Here is a 21799-nt window from a genome sequence, read left to right as displayed (position 1 = left end):
GCCTCGGGTGTATTATCTTTTCTATTAGGTTGAAAATATTGGTGCAACCTACTGCAATTTTTAGGGTGTTTCGGAAGTTAATAGGCTTCTATTGTATCTTTACTCGGTGGAATAACATACAGAGAGTGCTCCAGGTATGCTTTGTATCAAATGTATTATCTGGACAGAATCATTCTAGTTAAGCACACTAAATAGCCTGGAGAAAAGGAGACTGAGGAGAGACCCCATCACTGTCTACAACTACCTCAGAGGAGGTTGTAGTGAGGTGGGTGTTGGTCTCTTCTCCCAAGTAACAAGGGACAAGACAAGAGGGAATGACCTCAAGTTGCACAAGGGCAGGTTCAGGTTGGACATTAGGAAGTATTTCTTCACTGAAAGGGTTCTCAGGCACTGGCAGAGGCTGCGCAGAGAGATGGTGGAGTCACTATTCCTGGAGCTGTCTAAAAGATGGGTAGATGAGGTGCCCAGGGATATGGTTTAGTGGAGGACAGGTATGATTGGACTCAATGATCTCAAAGATCTTTTCCAGCAAAATGATTCTATGACTTTATAAATCATTTGAAACTTCATAGTATGAAGTGATTGTATGTAAGAAGACTTTTCTTTGAGTTAACAAACCAGCCAGGCTGATCGTATTCAGTGGAAAGACCGATTGTCGCTGTGGTTTTGCTTTAGGATATTGGACTTTGTCCCATGATTCCTCATCTTTAGAGCCCCAGATTAAAGCTGAGATTAAACCTTGCTGGGCAGTTTCTCTGAGCAGGGAATGGGGCTGATTGTGCAAAAAGCAATTGGTGCTATAGAGAATCTGATGAACTGCCAAGGGATCTACCCTTAGGATTGGCTTGCCCTTCCTCTTGCTGCTCTGAGGAAGACAAGACAAATAAAGTTCTTCTCTTTTCCCCTTGCAGGTGGCATTGTGCTGAATCCCTCCTTCTATGGAATCCCAGGCCATACACACACAATGATCCATGAAATTGGGCACAGCCTCGGGCTTTACCACGTCTTCCGGGGAATCTCCGAAATCCTCTCCTGCAGTGATCCATGCATGGAAACGGAGCCCTCCTTTGAGACTGGGGACCTCTGCAGTGACACCAACCCTGCTCCTAAGCACAAGCTCTGTGGAGATCCTGGACCTGGCAATGACACCTGCGGCTTTCACAGTTTCCTAAACACACCATTCAGTAACTTCATGAGTTATGCAGGTACTTGGGCTTCCTTGGTTTGCTGTTTGTGTCTGTGGTTGTGTGGGAACAAAGCATAGCGGTATTACCTCTCATTTGTACGGTCCATTTCCTGTGGGGCTTATCTGTCCACTGGTCTAGGACCAAGCCTGACGAGGAATCAGACTTGATGGCCTGGGGAATCCCATCCAGTTCTCCTATTCTTTTTTCCCAGTTCTCTCCATCTTTGCATAGTTTCATGTGATGACCAGGCAGAAGGTTTGGGGGAGGGGAAAAAAAAGAGATAAGCATTAAGAAAACAGTTTCCTAAGGCGCTGCAGCAAATTTGACACCCTGTTTCCCTAGGATGTGGATGCCTGATCTATGAGATCATCTCTGAAAAACCCAAATTCAGAGATTGCTTACCCTTTCCCAAGGAGATATTGAATATCAGTTGGATATTGATACCACCGAGGCTGTAGGATAAACCTGGGGCAGTTAAACATCTAGGGAGACACTGCTCATGCCATGTGTCCGTTCAGATACCATGTTTAGTGTTTGATTTGGAGTCACTGTGGTTCAGGTAGAATCACTTACATACGAGAATCATCATTAGAGTTTGAATACTGGGATAGCACCTGGATCAGGATTGCCCTCCTGACCAAGTCTGCTGTGCTGGGGACGCAGCTACAGAGGCTCCATAGTAGTGCAGTAAAACCACTCCTCCAAGAGGAACACGCTGCTTAAGCACAAGCCTGATTTTGCAGCTCTAACTGTGGGCTTCTGTAGGCACAGCTGTGTTGCTCAAGGCCACCGGTTCGTGGCACTCTTGCCAACAAAGCATAACTCAAAGAGGGCATGAGCTGCTGTGACCCTTCCTCATCAGACGAGGGTGGGCTATGGTCCTTTCTGCATCCCTGGAAGTTCAAGGGGAGTTGAAGGATCCTCTATTATTTCCCAGAAAGAGCAAGGGATACCTTGGTTTGTATTTCCTCTTATTTTGGGTCACAGGGTCTAGCTGTGATGAAGGGCTGTGACATTGAGCTGACAGCATCAACAATGTTTTAGAGGTGACCAATATGCTTACAGCCACTGAAGGGCACCTTTAGACTCTGGGTGAAAACACAGATTGCCCACTCAAAAGGTCATAGGAGTGCTTATTCTGTAATAAAACTGTAGAGAAGTGGTGTTTAATGTCATCTAGGGGACAAATTGAAATGATTTATAGCAGGAATGCTTTTATGCCCATTGTGGCAGGAGCTAAAAGTGCTGCTTAGTTTCCTCTTTATTTTTCTATTTGTTTAGAGGGTGTTTTCAGGGACAAGCACACACACACTGAGTCAGTTCCTCAGCCTGCTATGCGCTTTTGTGCATGTGCTAGGGAAGAGTCTTACTTTCTGATAGAGCTTCCTGGTAGCATCATACAGACAAGACAGCGACAGCTCAGTTGGCAACATTCCTCCACCAAATCTGTTAGTGTGGATGTGCCCAGGGCTGGAGCATGCTTTCTTCCAAACATTGAGATCTCTTCTTCCAAAGAGAACCTACCTTGGCGGTTCTCTCAAGAGATAAGACAGAGAGGCAGACCACAGAGATACCTGTCTGCTCTTGGGAGCTACATATGTGTTGGTGTTCTGAGCAGAACCGTTTTTTTTCTAACTAGAAAAATCAAGTGAAGCGACGTGATAGACATCTCTAGAGCTTATGCATGAATCTGTTTGTTTTCTGTTGTTGCCAGTGGAATGAAAATATGTCAGGATATCAAATTGCTGTAGAAATACCTTTGAAACATCTAGGTTTGAGGTCATGCAGCTCTGAACATTGTCTTTCTTTCCGTTTTGCTTGTACACAGCTTGACCATAACATGTTGTGTGTCTGTCCCTGTCTAACATTCATCTGTCCAGTTGCCCCCAGCTCTGTAGCAAAGCACCGACCTAAAGAGTTCCCTGAAATAAGAAGCTACGATGTTGAGAAGATTGAGAAATGTGAGAAATTGGACTTATAAATTACTTTTATAAGTAATTACTTTTATAAGTAATTATAAAATTACTTTATAAAATTACTTATAAAATTACTTGTAAAATTACTTTTATAAGTCCAAATAGCTGCGGTATTCCCAAATGAAATGAAGTTAGTTGTTTAGATGACTCTTCACAAAATCAGCAGGAATTCTGCCTCTGAATTCTGTAGGAATAATCATCTCAGGAAAGTCTTTTGAATTTCTCTAATTATTACTTCATTGGAGGATTTTGAGCTTTTCTTGAAGTCGAGAGACCAGGTGAAACACCTTTCTTTCTTGCCTCTGCTTCCTTCCCCTCCCCCAGAATGCAGACATTGCTGATGTTTAAAGAGATTGAGAATGCAGGTCATCTTTCTCCTGTGCTGTTGTCTCCTGGCTCTGTCCTGTACATATTTTATTGTTCCTTTATGGTGGCTGTTAAGGGCTTTTGTCTCCTTCTGGGCTTCCATGAAGAATATTTGTGGCTTTTACAGCATGCTCAGGGATAGCCCATTGATAATTATTGAGGAGATCCAGCGATGTCATAGTAAAGCTGCTTCTTGCGTACCCATAGGGGTGTGTAGATATTTTCAAGCTGATGGGGTCTGTCTGTCTGCTCTGCATGTTTGATGAGGGGAGGTTCACTGCTCCCTGGAATTAGGAGAGATGCAGGAGAATATGTGAACTGACGTGTCCTTGCTGTCGTAGGAGTGCATTTGGGGATGTCATTTGAGCTGGATCCCAACTGAAGCTGTCTCCTTTTGCTTGCGTCTCAGGGAAGATGTGGTAAGGTTTTAAATTAGCCAGCAAATTCACACTTCTCTGTAGAACAAACCGTATGTTTTTGTTCCTCTCGAGTTCCACGGGGCATGGACTTGAAGGCATCGGAACATCTAGTAACGCTATTACAATATCGAACTGCCAACTTACACTCACGCAAGCAACTCTCTGAGCAGCCTTTGGTGACCTCCCTCTTCCCAGAAAAGCACATTACTTGACCTGTGCAAAACTGTCATTGTTGTTTGTATCGTGGCAGCGTGCAGAGGTCCCATCTGGGACTGAGTTTTACTGGGCTGGGAACTCTACAGGCACATGAGAAGAAACATTCTGTGTTTTCAAGAGCTTTCCATCTGATGGGAAGAGTACCAGAAAAATGGTCAAAGTGCTAGCATCATTTTCTTCAGCACAGCTTTTCAGAGTGACTTTACAGAACGTACTTTTTCCTTCTGTGATCTGCACAACAGAGAAATAGTAATTTACTACTTCTCTGAAGTATTGTAGTTGTAAAGTTGTACAATGTTCAGAGGGCAGTAGTTGTGTTCTTGTTGCCAAATCATGTTTGGGTAAAAGCAGATGGAATGAGAAATGGCTCTTTATAGGAAATTAGCCAGCCAAATGATTTCTCCATTTTGAATGAAAAAGAAATTTGAAATATCAAAAATGCTAATGAGAAGGTCAGAAAGGGGTTAGAATCATGATGGTAAATGGAGAGATTTTTTTAACAAAAATAAAGTTATTTTACTGCACCTAAAATTTACATTTTTCATCAGTGTTTGTAAAGATTTTTTTTATTTGATCTTTCAGAACAGTTTTATTTGTTCATTGGAAAATCTAGGGGCTTTAAAATACTATATATTTTTAAAATTCTGTGTTCTTTTATTCTAAGAAATTAGAATAAAATTATTAAATTATATAATTATTTCATACCAACACTAGCCCTCTTACCCTCTCTCACAGCTATTATTTTAGCCATGAAATTCTTTCAAGCCCACAGGTCCACTGATAGCCCCAATTGTGACCAAAAGGTGCTGCACTGAGGCTTTTTGTTTCTTCCCCTCCACGTATCTCTGTTTCATCTAGGGAAGATCTCTGGGTGCTTCATCTGTAACTCAGACTAGAGGATGAAAATGTTTATTGATGGGGTTTTTTTCCTTCTTAACTTCTGTTTCCTCTCACCTGCTTCTGCCTGGGATGACTGTGCTAATTTGTTCACAGACCGTTGAGTGCTGCAAGAACCCATCCCAGCCCTTGCAAGAAGCTGCCATTCACAGGGTTGCAATTCTCTCTGTGTCTCTCATCTTATCTTCCGCGTGGCTGATGTGGCTTCTGTTTTAATTTCAGACGATGACTGCACCGACTCCTTCACACCCAACCAAGTGGCCAGGATGCACTGCTACTTGGACCTCGTCTATCAGAGCTGGCAACCGGTGAAGAAACCGGCTCCTATTGCGATTGCCCCCCAGATTGTGGCTCGGACCTCCACCTCTGTCACCCTGGAGTGGTTTCCACCCATTGATGGCCACTTCTTTGAAAGGTGATCACGCGCTGCTCTGTACTCTTACGCTGAATTGAATGGAAAGGAGGAGAAATAAGGGAAGAACACGGAGCCCCACTGCAGGAGCACAGCTTTGTCATGCACTCTGCTCAGTCTGGATCAAGGCTCTTTCCTAAATAGGTTCATACTGAGGAGGTTATTGATCTGTTTTCTGCTCTTCCTTGCTCCGCCTGTAGCACTCAGTTGAGGGCCATTGATTTGCCATGTAAAGGGCAAATCTTTTTCCGTACGTTATGGGAGGAATTTTCAATCAACAATTCTGGCCCTATGATTCCTGCTATTATTGCTGCTCACAAATACCTGTGAGGCTCAGCTCAGCCTACAAGTTTCCCTCCTCTTCTTGCACATTTCTTTTATGAGGACAAGGTTAATCGTTTTTGCTCCTGTAGCAACACAAAGCTCAGTGGAGTCTTACAGGGCAAGGAGGTGGCAGGGCCAAGGAGAGGGACAAATGCTGCCTCCTTCCCTGAGCTATAGGGTCTGAGTAAGGCAGAATCAAAGACCTAAAACCCTGAGCATTGTGCAAATGTTATGATGCTATACCTTGAGTAGAACATTTGGGTCAGAGTGTATGTGTGTGTCTGTGTCCGATAGGCACGCAACTACACGGTACCAATAAAAATTATGGGAATCCAGGTCTCAGGCAAGATTTGCACCACATTGCAGTTCATAGCTGGAGCAACTCTTACCCCAGGATGACCTGAGCAACTAGGTAGTTCATCTAAAATACTCCTACACAGCTCTCAGATGGGCTGCAGGAGATACGGGAGTCCTAGCGAGAACCTCCTAAATGACTGACCTTCTCGCATTACTGTTAACTCACCTTTCCTGTTTGCATTTCTTCTCCGCTTTTTGCTTTGTTATTTTATAGAGAGCAAACTTCACGTGTCCTTCAGGACGGTTGCAGTAGGTATCACAGGAGGCCGAATTTACAAGCATATTAGCGCTCAAATAGCTGTCTCAGCACTGCTGCTCTGTTCAATGAGAGCACCTTGAAACGCACTGCCTCCATCGGGGATGAAACTCCTTACAGCACTGCTAGGACACCATGGCCATCGCAGTGGCCAGCTCGCACTTTATTTAAGTAGGCAGGGAGCTGTTATTTTCTGCTTAGGTGAGATTTTCCACCTTTATTGCAGATTAATAAAAGGAGGGCAATCAAATCATATTAGGGGTTGATAAAGAAAAGTCTTGTGTTCTGACCAGTGTTTGCTCTAATTGCATTTTTGCAACTGAATCCTTTTATTCCCTATGTGTGGAAAGGACTTACGTGAAGTTCTGAAAATTAATTCAGAATTGTTTAGCCCATAATCATTTTTAGGTAAATTAAGTTTCTCCAATTTAATTTAGATTTCAGAAGATACTTATTATGTGTGAAATAAATACCATCTGCCTCTTAAAACACATTGATGCAAAGTTAATTGTTATGTAACCGAATACATCTTTATTACATATTTCTTATAACTCAATCAATGTGTTCTTAATAACCCCTACTTAGTCACTTCTTAAATGACATACCATGGATAGCCTGCTAAATCTAAAATTTCATAGTAGAGTTATCATATGTTAAATAAATAGTGATTTTCTAGGGAAAAAAAAGTCCTTTGGGTTTTCAAATCTGTGTACTCGGTATTATTGAAAGGATTTAAAGAGACAGCCTCAGATACTTTGGGTCCAGTTCCTTGTTAAAACGATGTTTCAATGCTAACAGATACAGAAATGTTGCTGTGACCATTAAAAAATGTCACTGAATTATATGAATCTTAGAATGGTATGGGTTGGGAGGGACATTAAAGATCATCTAGTAATATAAATATATATTTATAAATATATATATGAGATCCTGTTGAAAACTTGCCCAAGCTTCAGATATATTAATCAAATTGAGGATGATAGTGGTATTATAGTAACTAATACTAGAACAGGTCACGTGCTGAACCTACTGTACTGATGTGTCCAGTGCTGCTCGGTTAGAGATTCATGCCTGTATCAATTTGTAAAATTGGGTCACTGTGCAAGACAAGTAGGAGGTAAAATTGGCCAAGTATAATCTTATCTGTGTGTGGGAATACTGTAAATCTTTGCAGATATTTTTACACAAAGTGCACACCATGGCCCAAATTTTACTTGCCTCCCTTGAATGAATAAACTCATTTACTTCAATGGGACTATTCATGTTAAAACCAGAAGGCTGATACTTAACTGCTGAGTGCCTTGGGCCTGGTTTCGAATGCTCAGAGGCCCCTTCCATGCTATTTTGAGAGTGTTAAAGGGCCTTAAAAGATTGAATGGCTCTGGCTACATTAGCAAGTATTGTGGCCCAATATAAGTAGATGTCTAGCGCAAAACAGTTGTTAATGAAGACCTGACATCAACACTGTAGGAGTTTGGGCAGGTGGTGTTCCAGCCAGGCTCTAGCCTGGTCCCGTGGCATCAGCGGTTGGAGCACATCAGGTGTGGTCCTGGAGAACATCTCCACTCTGGTTTCAGGCAAAACTGGGTCCAGCTTCCTCACTCCAGGATGCTCAGTGTTGTAAGTGGGGAAGAGAAAGAGTTTCACTTCAAATACTCGCTCCTCATCCAAAATTACAATGCTACTTTAGGCACACTTGGTGCAACTCAAGTTCCTTTTATGCCCTTTTTATTCTCTAGAGCTGTGCCTTGGGTGGTGACCTCTGCTTAATGAAAACCAGGAAGGGAAAATTTAGCCTTACGTTTAAAAATGTAACCCTGGTTTGGCTGTGTCTGCGGGTGAGGTCCTGATAGGTTTGGGCTTGAAGGGAGACGAAGCATGAAAGTGAAGGCCTTGTACCTTTTTCCTACTCAGATGCAACTTTGTCCCAGGCGCCACGGTATTAGGTACTTTTCTTTTAGAGCCTCAATTCTAGGAATTACATGATGATTGATGCAGATTTGGGAATGAAGAGTAATGCTAACCCATAGTTCTTGTAAATTTGTGTCCTGTGTCCTCACCATTTGGCAAGAGTAGGTACATGAGCTGTACACAGAAGTAAAATCTTCTGCCTGATAGACCCTCCTTACCTATTTAGCGTGTTCAATTGATGGCTGCTCTATTGCCCTAGAGAGCCATTTACCTACACATAAATTTGCCAAGATGTATTTGACCCTACACTGCTGCAGCTGGTTGAGCTTCTAAACATCTCTAATAATCAAATATATCAAGAACTAACATTTCTTCTTGTAGCTACTACACAGGGGATTGGAGTGTTTATCATCCTTCATCCTTCCATTAAAAAAAGAACCATGAAAAATGTTGCATGCACATATAATAATACATAATAATAAAATAATAATAGAGCCAACAAAACAAGTGAAAACAAGTGAGAAAAAGAAAACTCTATTCATTTCCTGACTGCATCTATTAGATGCGTTCATCTGCTGTCGCTAAGCATCCATTCATGTGCCTCCTGTTTAATATGCGTAGGGAGGATGTAAACAGTTATTGTAATAGGGCTCTGCAGCAAATTCTGCTTGGACAGAAAACTTTGAATGCATCTGCTCTTCCAAGTTTTCATCGAGGTGACTGCATTAATTTCCATGAATCTGATGCTATCTCATTCTTAGCAAGCAAATATTTTGGTCAGTGTGGTGTCGCGGATCTAGATGGCTGGGCTTGATAGTCGTCTGCTTAAATCTTGCTGGAAAGTTTGAGTGCCTTGGAGGAGAGAGCACCAATTCTGAATTTCAAGTAAGGAGATACAATTTAGTCTGAAAACAGGCAGTCTTTATGGAAAGTGATGACAGATTTTGACTGGTTTTGAGTTGCCCACTGAACTGGTGTTGGCTTTGAAGAGAACTGTCTGTTTCTCACTGGTAATCTTCAGATTTTGAATCCGCTTCTGAAATATCATGTTGTAGGAATGAATTCCTCCTGTGCTCTGAACTTCATGAGCTGGAATTTCCCCAGTAAATGGCTTATTAGAAAACAGTGAAGTCTATATTTTCCATTACCCTGCACTTTGGGGCGTCATGTGCACCGGTGTATACGGTGTTAGATATGCTATCGTTCCCAAGTAATAGTATTTTGAACCATTTTACACTCATTTTGTCTTAATGTCAGCGGCTGCATAAGGTGTAAGGGTCTGGCTTAGATTTTCATAAGCCTGTAAACGCAATTCCATAATTAGTTTTGACATTCATGGCTGTTTGCAGGATTTGTGTGCAAGAGTCTACAGACCAAAAACTTTAACCCAAGTGTCATCCCCTGTGTAAGTCCTTTCAGCCAGTGGAGTTACATCAGGGTTGAGTTTGGCTCCCAAAGTGGAAAAGTAAAAAGAGAAAGTTTGCTCATAGCATTTCCCACATGATGCTCCTTGTGATTTCTCTTACCTCCAAGTTCTTGCTGTTCAAAGGAAATGTTTGTCCATAAGCCTGCAGTTTTTTTCCACGATGGCAGCCTGTGATGAAATCGTATAGCTGCTAATTTGAGTAAAAAGCTGTCCTAATTGTGGAAACTTGGCTTTCAAAGCCCTGTCCTCATCCAGGACCAAGCGCTAACGCAGGAGTCTCTTTGTACAGAAACTGAAAGATTGTTATTGCAGGGACTTCTATCCTGCCTGTTGGTGGCTGTGCCTGAAGAACAATAATATTGTACATTTCGATTTCTCTGTACCTTTTATTCTGGAATTTTGATTTTTGGGGGCATATAATTATTTAGGCAAGCTTAGTTGGCCATCTAAACCGCTGCTAAATAGACAGCTGACAAATGAAATAGGGAGGCAGTGTCACACGGGCAGTGCAGGTGGGCGAAGAGAGACAGAGAGAAGTTATTCGCAACATGGCGAATTTTTTTCATTACCAGCATTGCAGATCATGCAAGGAATAGGAGGGCACCTTTTCTTCCTTCTTCTCTCTTCTATGCCATTACCTCATTTTATTCTTCAACTATTTTCAGCAGGTGCGTCTCTTTCTGCGCTGTCTGTGAGTTCAATCATTTGTCGTCTCTTTGTGTACGGGTGGCTGTGAGCCATATTGAAATGGATACGACTTTTACCACCAATTTCCTTCCAAGTGCCCCCCGTTGACAATCCCTGCTTCTGCCTAATTAAGCCAACAGAAAGTTGACTTCCAAATAGATCCCTGTCAACAAATAGGAGATGCTAAGCGGTGGAGTAGCTCAGCGTGTGTCATCCCTGCCACCAAAGGGAAACGAGATTGTGCAGCCTAGAAGGGATGTGAGAGTAAATCTACAGTCCTAGTGTCCTCGCTAAGGATCCAAAATAACTCATGCCTGCGGATGCGGTGCCCTTCACAAAGCAGTGCCGAAATAAATCGCTCAATGGGAGACGGTTAAAATTTGCATAGCTGATTATAATAATTAATGACTCAAGCAGCACTTAACCAGGGTAGCTTAGAGAGTACTCTATGTGTTTCACACAAATTGTTTGCCTAAAACTTATGTCCTTTCCTAAGTGCATTTAATCATTAAGATAATTAATTTTTTCCTTTTATTTTGAGCAGGCAGTGCTGCTTAAAGCAGAACAATGAATTCTGGATAAAAATCATCTTACTGGGGTGAAAAACCTCACATTCTGGGTCATACATGGTTCCAAATTTTGTGACTCCAAGGAAAGTAGGGCTGAATTGTGTGAGTTGCATCCTTAGCTGATATAAATCAGCTCAGTCTTATGGAAGATATTAGAGTTACTCTAGCCTACGTCAGCTTAAACCCCGATCTTGTGAATGTATGAGCAAGAATATTTGTAGATTAGTGTTTAAATGGGTTTTCCTCTACAACCACTTCTGATGATAGTACTTTATTGGCAGTAGCTGGTATTTGATGTATTATGTAGGGGAAGTAATATTGGCATTGGGCAGTGGAGTGCTTTTCTCAATGCCAAGTCATGCCATCTAATTACATGGAGCCATAAGATGTTCCAGTTCAGAAAAAGCCATCTGCTAGTGACAAAGCTGCCCCTGTGAAACACATTGAAGGCATGTTCGTTTCTGTGTGTTCATAACCCATTCCTTTTCCAGGCTTGTAATGGTCTGTTGTGATACACCTCCAGTAACAGTGCCCTCAGACTCACGGTGTGAACGTTGGGGTTATCCCATGCAGGGACAGGAGTTGGTCTCGATGATCCTTGCAGGTCCCTCCCAACTCAGAACATTCTATGATTCTATGAAACAAGTTCTTGCATACTTCGCAAAGCTGTGCTTTACAGAACAGCTCTATCTGGTGTTCTCAGAGCCTGGAACTTTGCCCTCTCCTCTAATCACCACTAAGCCCAAGGCTTTCACAATCTTGAAGATACTACAAGTTCAAGTAATAAATCCGTGGAGGGAGCAGAAATAGATCTGAAATCTCCTGAGGCTGGTTTCTCTGCTGTAGCCGCTAAGCAATACATATTTTCTTTTATCTTTTTGGTACAGTTGTAGTGCAGGAGGTGAAAAAAGGTATAGCCGAGCATGATTTCACAGGTTGCTGTCATTCTGTGTTGGATGGTGGACTCTGAGATGCCACCTACACAGGCTGTCAGCCCACACCTGCAGAAGGTCAGTGTCGGAAAATACTCCTGTCAGTGCTGTGAAAAGAGGGTTAAGTGGAACTGAATTCAAAGTCTTATTGCTTTTAATATAGTTGAATAAGCAGCTCATTCAGCTGTTACTAAGTTAGTGTGTTTTCCTGTTTTCCTGGCCTCCTAGAGAATTGGGATCAGCATGTGATCTGTGTGCGGAAGGAAGAGTCCTGGTGCAATACGCCTTCAGCGCCTCTTCCCCGATGCCCTGTGATCCCTCCGGGCACTGGAGCCCTCGGGAAGCAGAAGGTGAGTCACAGAGCTGGGGACAAAGGTGTGGTGGGGGAGACGATGGGCCAGGGCAAAAGGAGAGCAACAAGGACAGTGGGAAAATCCAGGAGAGAGTGACTGATTATACTTGCACGTAACATGAACAAAACTAGAGGACAGATGAACACACTGTGCCCTGAAGTAATGCTATTGGCCGAAATACCTGTGTTTTGGCCCCTGTGTCCTGACTCTGCCCATGAATTAAATGAATTCCGGGAGCTGAACCTGAATTTCAGAAAGCAGCGGTGTGCCAAGAAATACTGACCATTCACGTCTGCCAGATGAATTCCTCAGCAGAGCTGTTTACTCCTTCTGTTCCAGCTCTGAAAGCGGAGAGTTGCATGTTATGTATTTGAACCCGATTTCTGCTGCCTCCACCTGTGTTGAATAGAGCTGAGCTGCACCAGCAGAGAGGCCAAAAGGAGATTGCCCTTTGGGCAAGTACTCCGCGGCATGAACACAGGGGACTACGTGAAGCCCAGTCTAGTTTAGGGTGTTTTGTAAGTCATACTTATTGCTCCTCTCTGGAGCACATTTAAGGGAGAGTGGTCCACAGAGCTGGTCACATAATTCCGTTACATCTTCATCATTAACTCTCTTCCATATGTACCTTCCGGTACGTAAGTAGGTGGATGTGGGAGAACATATTTAAGATTATGCCAGACAGAGGTTAGTAATTACAATTATGGTTTAGAAAGAGCAAAATATTATTTCAGTCTGTCTGTAATGAGGTATTCCGTCAGGAGCACCACACTCTGGGCCCAGATTTCACCATAAATAGGCAGGTGGGCTCCTCAAACTCAAAGGCCAATCCCTGGATTTTGCAAACTCATTATACAAATATCTCCTTAAAGTAAGGGCTTCTCTGTCCTGCAGCTATAATCTGTGGGAGGTATTATGCAAGGAATATTATTTGTAAGCTAATATGTGACATACGCAGTGCTGGCACCCAGGAGCCCTTCCCAGTCCTGAGGTCAGCATGAGCAGCAAGCTGCATCCCTGCTCTGTGATGGGACAAGACATGTAGGCAAGCGTCCTCTGCCCTGCGCACCCATCTCCTAGAGTGAGAGCCCAAGAGAAGTTGTGGTTCACTCCAACTCACCCTTCCAGTTCGGATATCCAAGGGCCAAGGTTGTCGGGCACAGCACCAAGCACATTTACCCCTTGGTTGGATGTTGTTTAAGAGCTTCGACCTGGGAAGCAGCACTCTGGCTGCAAGCATGGCTGGATTATCGGGTAACTAGGGGTAGTGTAGTTTGAATTGCTTGCAGTAGTAGTGAAGGTTGGAAGGTGGAATTTCCACTCAGCCAAGGATTACAAGACCTTGAAACCTGGTTTCTCTTGGAACAAAACTTGAAACATTTGAAATTCTCCATGAAGGAAAATTAAAAACGAAAAGTGTTTGAGGCTGGCGAAAATGTTTTGTTTAGCTCATATAATTCCTCTTTCATGAACTTCAGTTAAATTATGACATTTGAAAATATCCCTTTTTAGTATAGAATCTAGGGCAAAAGCAACTTTTAATACCAGGATGAAAAGTGTTTCAAAGTGCAAAAGTGAAACAATTTCTTCCAAAAATGTCAAAACACAATGTTCCAATATTGTTAGAACTTTCTTCCCATTTTCTCTTCCAGCATAAAATTTTGGCTAAAAAAGCCCAATTTTGTGAAGTGTTTTGATTTTGAAAGAACTGCAGATTCCAGTTCCATCAAAATTTCTCCAACAAGCTCTGATTTGAAAACTTTTATATCTTGCATGTCCTGCCAGCGGCATCATTCCTAGAGAAACTAAGCTACTCTGAGATTTATTACTCGGCTGCATTTTGTATTTCATTTCCTCTTCTTACAGTGAGTGCCTGCATGTTCTTAACTATGAAGGGTTCAGCCTGATCTTTACCTGTCTCATTCAGTTGCTGTTGTGCCATCAATCTGGGAGGAAAATTTGGGAATCCTGTCATCTTACTACAATAATAAGTTGTCTCCAGTTTAGGGTAGAAAACCTACCAAATGTATGGTAGTTGGTGCTCTGTAGTTTTCTATCATCGCTACCACATTCCTTGACATTCAGGATCTCTGCCTGTTTGCACTTGGTCTACGTTACAAATAGCACAGTTAGGTCATTGTCTGGCTTCTTTTAATTGTCTATCTGTGAGTATTCAAGCATGCAGGCTTTAAATTCACTTTTTGCAAGCATTCATGTGTGTAAATCTCCACTGCTTGAATGTTCATGGAAAGTGAATACAAAGGAGGCTTAAGCATGGCCAAAATGAACTCATTTTCAGATTTAGATGACACTTATGGAAAATCTTTCATAGTACTCATCCAGCTTCTTACCAGAAAACCACACTTCTCACGTGTCTCTGAGGCAGCTCTGAACCTGGTTGGTCTGATCTCATTTTCCTGAGGTCTCACAGCGTGGTTACGCAGTTGCCCCAGGTAGCAGACACCCACTGTGCTGTGGAGTAAGTGTGAGACGTGCCCGTTGCAAAACTCTGCCATGGGCACTGTGTCCTTCCTAGTGCCCTGCTTGTGCCTGAGCATGGTGGGGTCCTACCCCCCCGGACTGACATAGCTTGTGATTCCTTCTCAATCAGTTATACCCCTTCTTTGAGGGGCTGTTTTCTCCTCAGCAGCTGTTGTGGGAATGTAATGGAGATCAGGCAGTTCTGATTTACTCTTTACCTTCACTGCAGAGCAAGAAGGTTCTAACCTACTTGGATTCTCACCAGTAACAGCAGTAATATAAACAACTTTACAGCACCTCCACAATTTGGTCAAAGTGGGGTTTATATATGAAAGATGATTTGGGCTCAAACCCAAGTAAGTACTTTGCTTGCTGGGCAATATATGCATATATCAGTCAAGTCCTACTGCCTGTCTCACTATTAACTAGAAGTGTGAGAAGAGAATAAAAAAATCTTGATGCCTTAGGCTGGTTCTTGTGCCTGGCCTTTTCTAGTGTCCAATATTTCTCTCAGGAGTGATTCATTCTGTATTTGCAAGTGGGATTGTATGAGTTGGACTTTAGAGTCCCACTGGATGTTCCCATTGTCTTGACCACACAAGAAATGTGTCAGGTGCAGCGTAGTTGTGGCAGTGGATGCATTCCGAGAGGCGGCTGATCCCAGCTGGCAGCCTCATACAAGTGTATCAAGTCCCTGTCCATGTATAGTGGCAATGGAAGGGCATTCTCAGCCACTTCACTCAACTGCATGACACACCAGGCTGTGGCTGACATGGGAAGTGTCTCTCCCAGCCTATCATTCTTGCTCTCTAACCAGGAGATGGGATTTGACTTCTCTTTACAAACCTTACATTCACATTGTCTTTATGTTAGGCAAGACTTGATGTTGTATGAGATGCTGTACTACGACCAATCTTACTGATGATCCCATGAGCTTAAGGATTCAGAACTTGTGTGCGCAGGGGCAGAATCACTGCTACATCATTATTTTTAATATATAAATATTGGTAATTTTCATAGTATTTACCCATCTCTAGAAATCTAGAGTTACATGGAATTAGGTTTCCACTCTCTTCCGCAATTAAACAAATGTTTCTTACTCAGATGCAAGTGTCTGAGAAAGGGGATCTATCTCAACTTCATTGAGTTTTTTGGTCTACGGACGACTCCAGCCAAGATCCCATTTTGGGGTGATGATCTGCATTAAGCTCCCTGCAGGCTGAGTTCAGTTCATCTAATTCTGGGTATCACACCCTGATCTACCAAAACATGTAGGTTTAGTAACTATATAAGAGGTCTCTTACAGAGACCTTGAACAGAGGTGAATTTGCAGGAATCCAAGTGAGGTTCACTTTTAAAAATGTACCAGGCTGTGAGCCATTAATCATTCTGTGTTCCTATCTGCCAGATGGCAGCGATAAGATTCACAAAAAGCCCTCTGAGATACTAGGGTTAAAAACCACCTTCTTAGGGCTGTGGTCAGGAGCTCGCTATGAGAAAGTCATCAGGGCCCAACCAAGCACATATGGATGGCAGAGAGTGTCAGTCAATGGGGTTTTCGCTCCTCAGAATGATTATACACAGTACCTTCAAGCTTGCCAGGAGGGGAAAAACTTGAGCGCATAAAGTGGAACTCTGGCTTTCTTCAAAATATATCACTGCTGTGGTCTCTCCAGATGATGAGGTTAGTGGCATTCCTGCTGCTCTGTGGCATTTGAGGAGAAGACGAGGGCTATGGGGTATGTCTGGGTGAGGGAAAAGCTTTAGAAGTTGTGTATCTGCAAGTCAATTGTGTTAGATTGTGAGCAGGACTGCCTGAGATGCTAGGAAATCTGTTCTGCTCTGGGTTCATTTGGTATGAGCAGGAGAATGCCCTGTGCTCTTTATCCTTGACAAAAGAGGAACGTTTCTAACACTTCGTTGGATCGCAAACAATTTGAATAACCTTCATGCATTGCCCTTTCATCTTTAAATTAGTAGTGATGTCCTGTTTGTTCATGTTTGCCCAGTGCTTTAGCTTGCTTTCTGCCTCGGTTGCAAACAGCTGTGCTCTCTGTCTTTTTCTCTGCCTTATCCATTTCTCTCCTCTTGTTACCTTTCTCCTTTCTTGTACTTTGCCTTCTCCCTGTCCTGTTTGCTCCCTTTTCATGTAATTATTTGGGAAGTAAGAGGGAATTTATAGCTCTCAATGGATTTTGTTACCAACTGTTCCACCCATCTGACCTCTCTGGATCTTGCAGTCCCTGACTCTGCCAAATTGTAATGTTACCATAGTATTTGGGAACCCAGTAAGCAGTGGCTTTCATTCGTTTCTAGTGATGCCTCCCATGTAGTTGAACAGAGCGAACGGTGAGAAATGCAAAAGTACAAGTGCCTTTTGTTTCATCACGATGAGTACAAAGAGCCAGCTCCAACCTCTGTTCCAGGAGCCTTCAAAAAGGGGCCTTACACAACAGGCTAGATTTAGCCTGTAAATGGCATAGGAGTTTCCCCTCAACAGCAACAGCTGCAACAGTTTCTTGGAATCAATAAAAGCTCTTTTCTTTGGCTTTGTTATTGACAAGAGAAAAAAATTGTGACAGGTAAGGGAGTAAGTAGGAACACAGAAGTGAACTGAAGGCAAAGTGACTTCTTTTATTGGGTAAAGTACCAAGTGGAAGGACAGAAAGCATAGTTTGGTACAGAGAAAGGCACTAGAAATAGGAAATACAACACCAGATGAGCTGGCACAGTGTGTGTTGTGTGGTGTCCAGTCCATTTGGGCACTTAAACTGGGCTTGTGTCTCTTACCCATCCGGGGGATGTTGACATTGTGTTCCTCTTCTCCATGCTGGCCAAACCTGTTCTGCTCAAGTAAGTCATTAGTTTCCTGAACTGACGTGCTCTCCTGCCAACCGGCTGTCTTTCAATACTAATGTCAATGATAACCCATGTTGCCTCACTTGTTTTGTCTTATTTTTGCTTCCTTCTTTCTTTCCAGGACACCCTGATGTTGAGCAGCCTTGTAAGTCCAGTGTAAGAACATGGAGTCCCAACTCGGCAGTCAACCAACACACGGTGCCCCCTGCCTGTCCTGAGCCTCAGGGCTGCTATCTGCAGCTGGAGTTTCGTTATCCCCTGACTCCAGAGTCCCTAACAGTCTGGGTGACATTTGTTTCTCCGGACTGGGACTCCAGCGGAGCCGTGAATGACATCAAGTTGCTCACTGTCAGTGGGAAGAACATTTCTCTTGGACCACAGAACATCTTCTGTGACATCCCATTGACCATAAAGCTGGATGCGGAACAAGTGGGTGAGGAGGTGTATGGGATCCAGATCTACACTCTGGATGAGCATCTGGAAATCGATGCTGCCATGCTGAGCTCCGTCCCCCACAGCACGCTGTGTGCGGACTGCACACCCATCCAGTACAAAGTGGTTCGGGACCCTCCTTTCCAGTCTGGATCTCCAGTTGTCATCTCAAACCTCAGCAGGAGATTCATCGACACGTAAGTACTGCTTTCCAGAGAGGTGAACAGACTCGATCAGAGAAAAACAATAACCTGCTCTTCTCATCCTCTTAACGTCCAGCATCAAAATTGATTGTTAGGATTTTGAATAAGACAGGCATACCAAGTAATGCCAAGAGAGGATATTCTTATAGTTTCTGGAACCAAAAGCATCACTCAGGTGAAACAGCTTAAGATTTCTTGGATGTTTTTTGAGATATTTCTGGGTCAGTTGTGGAGAGACATGAAACTTTCCTTAGCCAGAATGGTTATTGCAAGCTACCTAAGCTAGGATAAGTGAAATGTTTAAGTTAACCTAACTGAAGACCTCTAGAGTAACATGGTCGCTTCCTTAGAAATCTTTTGAAAGTAATATTTTGGTGGAGAAGGAGACAAAGGTTTTCAGTGCTGAAGCACCAATTAACCGCCAATGAAAGAGTCCAAAATATACACTTGTGTGTTCAGGTACTTAAATGCATTTCAGCCACGTTCATTTCCTGCTTTTATGTGTTCACTAAACCAAGTTGTGTTGAAGTAAGATTGTTCTAACACATTAAACACACCGAATGCTCTAGTTTGTTGTAAAGACTGAGTTAAATCCCAGATGCAGTTATGCTGATCTAGTCAAGGAGCGCAGGATTGTTGAGGAAAGTCCAACATCAAAATATTTAACGATTTCAAGGAGATCCATGATTTAGCCGTAGGCATTTTACAGCAGCAAGGAAAACATCTTTTTGCATAACATGATTCCCTGGAAATGATTCATTCATGTCTGGGAACAACATGAAGCTCTTTTGAAAAATGAACACCAGATAAAAGGAAACCTGCTAAGAAAACTGCACTCTAATTTAGAAAAGATGATCTAATTAGTACAGCTAATATCAAGGAAGCATACATCATATGGTCTTCTAAAGCATATTTAAATATAATAAAAATGTTTAATTAACAATTCAGTAATCACGAGTTACCATTCCTTTCATGGCCCAATTATACAGCTCAGAAGATGCAGATTGTCCCTGTGGATTTTAAAATTCAAGGTAACTAACAGTAGTGAATATAAAAACAAAGCCCAGGACATCCTTGAGGTTACTCATGTGTTGAAAGTTAAGCGTGTGCTGAAGTGCTTTCTTGGGTTGTAGCCTTGTTCCAACAATTGCTTGCATTTAACATGAGATGAATATTGGAAACACGGAAAATGGTGAATTTTCCCATGATTTTGCTGTGAAAGCATTTTTGCCTGAAACCTGGCCCACTCTCATTGGAAAATGGGACTGGTTTGGTTTGAAATATTTGCATACCTTAGCACAAGTTCCCACAGAAACAGGTCCAGGTTTGAGTTCACAACAAAATGTGAAGGAAATAAAAAGAAGCCCCAAACATAACGTGCGTTGTGAGCTCCATTCCCATGTCTTTTGTTGTGATTTCATGGGTCAATTCTTGCTTCTGAAGTAAAGGGTGATCTAATAATTAAATCACTAGCCAGAGATTAATGACAATTTTCCTGTGTATCATTGAATAAAGCACATAGGATAACATCGCTGTACCTATCTGTATGACTCACCTGGCAACATAGCCAACTTAAAAGCAGACATAACATTTAAAGAAGTCTTTCTGGGCTTTGCCTGTGATCATTAGAGAGGGATGAATGCTTCTGGAGCATCCTTACCAAACCCTAACCTAGCCCTCTTGTCTAGGTGGCCTCAGGTTACCTACAGGCACTAAAGGGAAAATCCAGTGAGCTTCAACGAAACACTTAATGAAATCTTTAGTCTCTGAGTGAGGAGTTAAAGATGCAGATTCTTAACCACTTGTAGTTGGTTTTGATTCAGAATTTCAACATATGTTTGAAATCTTGCAAAGGAGGGTGGTTTTTCAATCCTGATATGCCTATGTGCTCAGCACTGATGTGTCTCCTCTGGGATGGGGGTCATGCAGATTCGTAGGGTGATGCTGTGTGGCCAGGCTGCTGGGCCATACCCTCGCCGAACTCTGCATGGGGTTATGGTTATGTGGTAGAGGCAAAGGCAAGATGAATTTCCTATTAACGCCTTGTGCAAAGAGTAGCCACAGTCCTGTAAGCAGCTGTGAGGGAGGATGCTTCAGGGAAGTCAGGGACAGAGGTGTTGGACTATGCTCCTACATATGTATGTACGTGTAGAGGTAAACACAATCTCTCTCGACCTTATTGCTTCTGCCAGTCTGTCTCAATCTATACCACTGGAATTCAGCATATCTGTGCAACCAGACTTTGCAGCCCCTTTATCTCTCTGTAAGCCCCAAGCCAGTTACCCCTCCTTTATGTTTCTGCATGTTTTCCATATGAAATAAAATGACACCCCCACATGTTCCGTGGAAGGTTATTTTGAAGGCAATTGCATATCTTTACTCTTGCCTCCACTGACCTTGATCTTCACTTTCTCTTTTTCTCCCAAAGAAAATATTTGCTTGCACTGTTATCTGTGAGCAAGATCCTTTCCCCAGGTGTGGTGATGCTGAAAGAAAAATTAATTTCTTCTACCTTCTTCCCCTCAAAGCGAGGGAACTTCTCTTTAAGCTGAGAGGAGAGACAGCCTTTAATGGATAGCCCTTGCCTAGTCAGCACTGGGTGCTCCACAGAGGAGAGTAAATAACTAGAACAGTGGAAACCTTTTATTAAGAAATGCAAAATAATGCCAGACCTTCTGTTCTCAAGCTGAATTTTAATCTTAGCTCTTGGCTCAAACTGAGGTTAACAATCATTTCTAAAGGACAAGACCCCATCCTTGGACCTTACAGAAGCCAAGCAAGATACGCTCAATTCCACTGAGTACGATCAGACAGAGTTGCTGGTATCTGTGATAGAAAATGAGATTCAGAGCCTAGGAAGAGAGCAGAAAGCTAAATAAATCACTGGGGGAAAAAAAGAGGTCAGGCCAGGTGCAGCACAAAGCTGCTGAGTCTTCACACCGCAGTGAGTGATAAGGAAGGAGCCTCTTCTGCAAGTCTCGAAGTCTCAGCTCACAATTTAATCCAAAGTTTGGGTGGCGCGTGTATGTAAAGGGTTTTACTGTGGCTGTTCTCTAGAAATAACGTGCAAAATAGTCACAACGGCAAACGTGGTAATTGCTTTGCCCTCGCTTTGCCCTTACTGTAGCACTTTTGTGCTCACATCGTTGCAGTTGGAAAGTAATCATAGAATGTCCTGAGCTGGAAGGGACCCACAAAGATCGAGTCCAGCTCCTGTCCCTGCACGGAACATCTTCAACATTCACACTGTGTCTCTGAGGGCCTTATCCAAATGGTTCTTAAATATGATCAGGCTCGGCCCCATGACTGCTTCCCTGGGGAGCCATTCCAGTGCTCCATCACCCTCTGGGTGAAGAACCTTTTCCTAATGTCCAACCTAACCTTCCCCTGGCATCTTCCTGCCATTCTACGATTGGTAGCCAGAGAGAAGAGCTCAGTGCCTCCTTCTTCTCCTCCCCCTTTTGAGGAACCATCGCTCTTGCATTTGTTTGTAGCAACTGCTGCTTTTTTAAGCACTCAGTGAGGAGTGCCTGCAA

The 21799-nt window shown here is 42.9% G+C and overlaps 1 protein-coding gene across 1 annotated transcript in view; it reads left to right on the top strand.

Annotated features, from left to right (window-relative positions):
• The window catches only part of PAPPA (pappalysin 1), a 183923-nt gene that overhangs the window by 57399 nt on the left and 104725 nt on the right, over nt 1–21799 (top strand). The window contains exons 4-7 of the mRNA XM_009569421.2: nt 912–1205; nt 5284–5476; nt 12164–12285; nt 17750–18257. Of these exons, the coding sequence (XP_009567716.2) occupies nt 912–1205; nt 5284–5476; nt 12164–12285; nt 17750–18257 (1117 nt within the window). The remainder of the gene's footprint in view (nt 1–911; nt 1206–5283; nt 5477–12163; nt 12286–17749; nt 18258–21799) is intronic.

Source organism: Cuculus canorus, chromosome 19 (genome assembly GCF_017976375.1).
Source record: "Cuculus canorus isolate bCucCan1 chromosome 19, bCucCan1.pri, whole genome shotgun sequence".
NCBI lineage: Eukaryota > Metazoa > Chordata > Aves > Cuculiformes > Cuculidae > Cuculus > Cuculus canorus.
Note: the sequence above shows the minus strand (reverse complement) of the source record. Positions and strands in the feature narration are given on the sequence as shown.